The sequence below is a fragment of the Copadichromis virginalis genome, linkage group LG20 (assembly GCF_057382275.1).
Source record: "Copadichromis virginalis isolate Kocher_CV1m ecotype Utaka linkage group LG20, C_Virginalis_male_GT1.1, whole genome shotgun sequence".
NCBI lineage: Eukaryota > Metazoa > Chordata > Actinopteri > Cichliformes > Cichlidae > Copadichromis > Copadichromis virginalis.
The window spans coordinates 5292877-5299534 of NC_140637.1; the positions used below are offsets into that span (position 1 = coordinate 5292877).

The 6658-nt window shown below is 42.0% G+C and overlaps 1 protein-coding gene across 1 annotated transcript; it reads left to right on the forward strand.

Annotated features, from left to right (window-relative positions):
• The first annotated feature begins 549 nt into the window (after positions 1–549).
• On the forward strand, positions 550–5877 carry pgd (phosphogluconate dehydrogenase). Its single transcript, XM_085444221.1, has 13 exons — positions 550–692; positions 1100–1175; positions 1264–1443; positions 1537–1602; positions 1685–1803; positions 1889–1958; positions 2049–2183; positions 2297–2486; positions 3470–3600; positions 3776–3909; positions 4432–4531; positions 5029–5151; positions 5345–5877. The coding sequence occupies exons 1-13, from the start codon at positions 685–687 to the stop codon at positions 5462–5464; spliced, it is 1452 nt and encodes a 483-aa protein (XP_085300347.1). The 5' UTR covers positions 550–684; the 3' UTR covers positions 5465–5877.
• Positions 5878–6658: the final 781 nt, after the last annotated feature.

Consider the following 6658-nt stretch of genomic DNA (forward strand, 5'->3'; position numbering starts at 1 on the left):
CACTTTGTGATTTTTATCTGTGAAAAGCGCTATATAAATAAATTTTACTTACTTACTAAACGGCTAACAAATGGGCTTATCTTCTGCATTTGTGATTAAAAGATGAAATACACAATGTACTTGTTCAGATTTTCACCAGAGAAAAAGAAAACGGGATTCATTGACTTATAGATATATAGACATATAGTCTATTGTGGCGCAAGCGCAGCTCTCAGGTCTGACGCATTTGACCGCTGCCAATAGAAACGAGGTGTCCAACTGGGAGACTGACAAGGCAAAATCATCAAGTTAAAATGTTGTTCTTAAACTTACTAGTCAAAACAAGTTTGACTGTCTCGATACTTAAAGAGGAAAATCCATTTCTGAAACAGGTCCCTCATCAAGCAGACGTATGGCGGGCACTGAAGCTTCGTGAGTGACTTCCGGGGAAGCCAACAGGAAAAGCCATAGCTCTGCTCAGAATTCTAGACCAATCAAATTTAGCCTCGGACGTGGCTTGTTTGCAGAAAGCTCTTCGATTGGTTCTTGCTCTACGTGGGCGTACCTAAGAGTCTCAGTCAAGTTTAGATGAGAACGAGGAAGTGGAAAACGAGCAAGGAGGAAATCTGAAGGAAAGGACTGGTGTGCGAGCTCGACTGTCATTTTAATACAGTTACTTTACAGTTACTTTGCCCACAGAACACAATGGCTGAGTAAGTCCTCCACTTGTTTCTTCTTCTGTTGTGTCTTTTTTGTACAAAGTCGGGGCAATAGAAAGGTTATACCTACTAGTTGAGGTTCTTTTGTTTTTCTCCTTTGCTGAGAGTAATCTTCTTTAGTAGTTAATGCTAACGGTGCTGTTATCTGACCGGGGTCAGCTTTAGAGTTTGGTAGAAATATGTGTGGTCTGTGCAGCACTGAATTGGGTGATGGTCGCTATGGACTCTGGGAAATTAAAGGGATCTTCGGAGTGAGGACTCTGAAGCCCATGTTTTAATTTACTTGAAATAAAAATACACTGGATGACTTGCGGGATAGTAGACAGAAGGCTGTTTTGATAATTACCCTGAAGCCAGACTATCCGATCTTCTCACCTGTGATGTGATTCTTATTTCCTCAGAGCAGACATTGCACTAATTGGTTTGGCCGTCATGGGCCAGAACCTCATCATGAACATGAATGACCACGGCTTTGTGGTAAGTTGATGCCTCCTGTGTGTGTTGCTGCTACTCCCTGCATAACCTGTTCCACTTTTCTTTCACTCATTCAATATCTTTCCAACAGGTCTGCGCTTACAACCGTACTGTGTCCAAGGTGCATGACTTCCTGCAGAACGAGGCTAAGGGCTCCAAGGTGATTGGAGCAGAATCTCTGGAAGACATGGTGACCAAGCTCAAGAAGCCCAGGAGGATCATCCTGCTGGTCAAGGCTGGACAAGCTGTGGATGACTTCATTGACAAGCTTGTGAGCAGTCAGTCCTGAACTAGGCTAAAGTTTAGAAACTGCATCCAACCTGCATACATTTATTGGGTTTGTACTAAATCTGTTAATTCTCAGGTTCCTCTTCTTGAGGCTGGGGACATCATCATTGATGGTGGCAACTCTGAATACAGAGACACGACAGTAAGTCATAAACATTCACTGTGGAGCAAAACCTCTTTATTCCAGAGGATATCACCATAGCTCATGCACTTCTATCCTATAGCGGCGTTGCAAGAGTCTGAAAGAGAAGGGCCTGCTGTTTGTTGGCAGTGGAGTGAGTGGTGGAGAGGAGGGTGCACGCTATGGACCCTCACTCATGCCTGGTGGGCATAAAGAGGCCTGGTAAGTCATCAGCTTCATTTCATGTGTGTTAAAAATCAGTGAACATTTATCTATTTCAGAGTGTAACTTAATGTTTATTTTATAGGCCATACATAAAGGACATCTTCCAGAGCATCGCTGCCAAAGTTGGAACAGGAGAGCCTTGTTGTGACTGGGTGAGTGATGTATATTTAATGTTTATTAAATATATATTTGTTGTTGTTATTATGCCAAATCATCTAACAAATATTGTGTGGCTTGAGCAGGTTGGCGATGAGGGTGCGGGTCATTTTGTGAAAATGGTCCATAACGGCATTGAGTATGGAGATATGCAGCTGATCTGTGAGGCCTATCACCTGATGAAGGATGTCTTGGGTATGGACCATGATGAGATGGCACAGGTGCGCTTGTTGTACTTCTATGACACCACTTTCACATTTGTCTGGCAGTATTAATTATGTAAAATATAAAGACAATATGTGTTTTTTGATTTTTTTGTTTTGTTTTTTTTAAGGCTTTTGACAGCTGGAACAAGACTGAGCTGGACTCCTTCCTGATTGAGATCACAGCTAACATCCTTAAATACAAAGACTCCGACGGTAAACATCTGCTGCCCAAAATCCGCGACAGTGCTGGACAGAAAGGCACAGGGAAGTGGACGGCCATTTCAGCCCTCGAGTACGGGACACCTGTCACACTGATCGGTAAGAGGAAGAAAGGAGGCTTAAAGCAATGAACTACTCATAAAGGCTAGTGTCATGTACCAATACTGCAAAAGCTACTTATCAAATTACCCTTTAATGATCAGATTTCTTGGGCTTATACTTTGGATCTGTCAGCTGGCAAACACAGCATGGGCTGTGAGCTTCTTTTAGAGAATGTGATCAATATGTTGTTGCCTGTAAGAAGCTTGAAGGCTATTCTGATGGCCTGTGCATGTCAGGTGACATAAGGGGGATTTGGCTTTGGTCTTTGCTGTGACTGTATCATAGTCTGTTTCATAAACAGACCTAAACAAGAAGCAAGCTTTGTATGATTAACTTTAAAAGCATGCAGGGTAAACTATATGGAAAATGTACCCACAAGTGAGATTTTTTTTAAATTGCTGTGTTTGCTTGTTCCCTGTCTGTGTTGGATACCCTGCTGTGATATAGAGGGATGGGTGCAGAATAAAAGGCTTCATTGTGTGAGAACTAAGCCCATCAGGGCGAAGCAGTATGCACAGGAGGCGCTCTCACCCAGCAGGGATCACATTCCTCACTAGGACAGTTTTTACGTTATAGAGCAGTGCAGGTTTTAGCAAGTCATGCTGACCCAACAGGTTTTTTTTTTTCCTACTGTCCTCAGTTAGTGGCAAGGAAATGATCCTCTCTAATCTGGGAAACCTTGAGTTTTGTCTGCCGTAGCTTTGGCACGCCTGCTTTACCAAACACTATTGCAAACACTGCTGAGTCATGCTGTCGCTCGAGCGTTGGCTGATAGCACAGCGACCCTGTGCTATCAGCTTGGAAATTCTATGTAATGCTTTGTCATTTTTTGAGATCTCGGGAAACCTAAATTACTATTTAAAAAAGAAAAAAAAAGCTGGGCAGTTAGTTTATGTGACACTCAAAGCGGTGTGTGTAGTATATGCACTAATGCTGTCCCTCTTCTTTCCTCTCCCTTCTTTCATCCTCTTGTCTCCCAGGGGAGGCTGTCTTTGCCAGATGTCTGTCTTCTCTAAAGGATGAGAGAGTGGAGGCCAGCCGCAGCCTGTCAGGGCCACAGGGGGTCAAATTCAGCGGCAACAAGGCTACCTTCCTAGAAGACATCAGAAAGGTAAAACCCACAGTAAATGCATTTACTCTAAATGGGCCAGTTTAGGGCAGCATGCCACAGAGAGGCCAAAGTAAAAATGTTTGCGCACCCTTTGAGACTAACAGGTATCAGAAGTGATGAATAGAGATTTTAAACACTGAAAGTAATATGAATTGTTATGTTTTCATTTGTCCAGGCCCTGTATGCGTCCAAGATCATTTCCTACGCGCAGGGATTCATGCTGCTGCGCCAGGCAGCCAACGAGTTTGGCTGGACGCTCAACTATGGTGCGATCGCCCTGATGTGGAGAGGAGGCTGCATCATTCGAAGGTACTTTTGCCCTCATGTGTCCACACAGCATAAGTTTGCCTCACTTCCATGTTGTGCAAAAGTTTCAACACTGTTGTCCAAACAGTGGGGCGAGAGCCCTTGTTAAGAAAGCCCAACAAAAACAGAAGTTTTTGTTGCTTAAGATTTAAAAACATTTGAGTTGAGCTGCAGTTTCTTTAAGTGCAAGGAAAACCTTGTGCAGTGCCAAAAGGTTTTAAAATTGCCTTTTTGTCAATGCGTTGTGTTGTAATGTTGAAGTGAGAAAAGAGAGGAACAAAAGGACTCTTCCCATAAAATCATATAGAGAGACAAGAATGAGGAAATTGTGATTGTGACACTGGTTTACTTTGTGTAACCTGGCACAGTTGTTGTGTAATCGCACATTTAACACTCATAATTTGCAGTGTACAGTCACCAGCCAGCTAATGGGGATGAAGTTCTCAAAGGGCATTGAACTTTGTTTAAATGGAGTTTTTATTACAGTATGTCTGGAGAACATTAACACTGCTTTTCCTCTTCCAGTGTCTTCTTGGGTAAAATCAAAGAGGCTTTCGACAGGAACGCTGAGCTGCAGAACTTGCTGCTGGACACTTTCTTCAGTAACGCTGTGCAAGACTGCCAGGTATGAGGAAGGAGGAAGTGGTCAAGCAATAACCTGCAATCACCACATTGACAAAGGCACAAAAAAACAAGTTATTTCCTCTTTTTTTTTTTTTAAATAAATATAGAAAAGGAGTGAAGCAACAGTACGACTTGTCTTGTAGTCACCAGCCCTCTGGTCGATTTGTGATATAGTGGTCTGGGTTCCATTTACATTAAACTGATGAACTAATTCAAAGTGTGTGAAGATGATCAGAATTGAATCCATCCCAATAGACCCAAGTACACAATACATTTTTTTTTCTTCTCCCCCTCCAACTTTACAGGTTTTTCCTTTGCAAGTTTTGCAGTCATAGTGAGTCCTGCAGAATTTGAGCTGATGAAAAATGCTGCAGTGATTGTTTTGGTTACCAAAAGCCTTGAGATGACCTCTAATTTATGACCAGGTTCACAGTGATTTAATTTGGTCCTGTAAACAAACTTAATTATGTCTTCATTCTGTTTACTCTCCTGCTGTAGGAGTCATGGCGCAGAGCAGTCAGCACTGGAGTCCAACATGGCATCCCCATGCCCTGTTTCACTACCGCTCTGTCCTTCTATGATGGCTACAGACATGACAAGCTGCCCGCCAACCTTCTCCAGGTAACACAATTCTAGAAACGGTTACGCCTCCACTATAGGAGGTGTATCACAATAAAAGATCCCTTGTAGCTCGAGTCTTGTGCTGGAATCTAGATGCTATAAAATCCTTTTTTCATATCGTGAATCTTTTGGTTAAAATATTTTAAGGATTTGCAGATTTTAAAAAGGTAACTGTATCTGGCTTTGTTTTTAGGCTCAGAGGGACTACTTTGGAGCCCACACATATGAGCTACTCTCAAACCCCGGTCATTTCATCCACACCAACTGGACAGGTCATGGTGGAAATGTCTCCTCTTCATCCTACAATGCTTAAGGGAGATCTTCACGACACCCAAAAACAAACACGATGGAAGACCGAGGACGAGGGGACGTTATCAACAAGTGAAGATTTTAAACATTCCATCTTTCAACTTTCCACCATCTAGGACCCAGAATCTACTTAAACCAACTTTTTACTTCTCACAGAGACTTGTTGCGGTTATATTTATCAAGAGGTGGAACAATAGATTATGTGCACTGTAGACACCTCCTGTGTATTTTGATGTAGTCAGAGGGGATGTGTGACTCCATCTTGATATTACACAGGCCGCCAGGATACTGTTCCACAGTCATGTTGGGCACGGGGTCCACGGTGTTAACACTGGATTAAGGTGAACCCTTGCACTATGCTGTGTTAGGCTAAATAAAGATTTTCAATCCCTCTATAATTAGCTTGAATGGTCCTTAACTGTCTGGATGCTGTAAACAGGATTGAAGTGTGTGTGATACTAAATAAGGCAACAAGTTCCAGAGGACCGTGATATATAATCGTGACCTGCATTTTAAAGGCAAAGACATTCTGATCTACATAACCATTTAACACTGATGAAGACATAATTTATAAAACAACTTTATTTTAAAAACAACAAGTAGCTCCACACGTCTGATACGGTGGAGTTTTACACCACATGAGAACTCCTGACGCAACCCTAAAGGGGATGTGTCTCCGGTGGGAATTGAACCAGCAATATTTTGCTTGCCAAGTGAATGCACTGCCAATTCCAGATGGTAAGAATAATTAAAATCTGTAGCTACACGTACCGATCTGTATCAAAAGAATATCAAAAATATTAACAGGTCACCACAGTGAAATGACAAATAAACCATTTCATGTGTTGTCTTTTCAGAGGTTGTCCAGCAGGTGGCCCTAAGACCCTGACACATTTCTTTACACATGCACAAACTCATGTTAACACTACTAAACCCTTCACTGTTTTAGTGGACACCAACGTGGAGACTTATTCAATGATACTGTAGCATACAGTACAATAAACTGTGAGACAACACAATGTTAGGTATGCTCTACAATTTAAATAACATGGGAAAAACTGACTTCAAATACAGCAGGTCACTATAAAAATTACAGCACAAGTTCAAAGACTCATTTAAAACTCAGCATCACAAGTTTCCCTAAGGTGACATTACTGTAACTGATTTAAAGTATTAAGATGCTGTAGTGTCCGGCCTC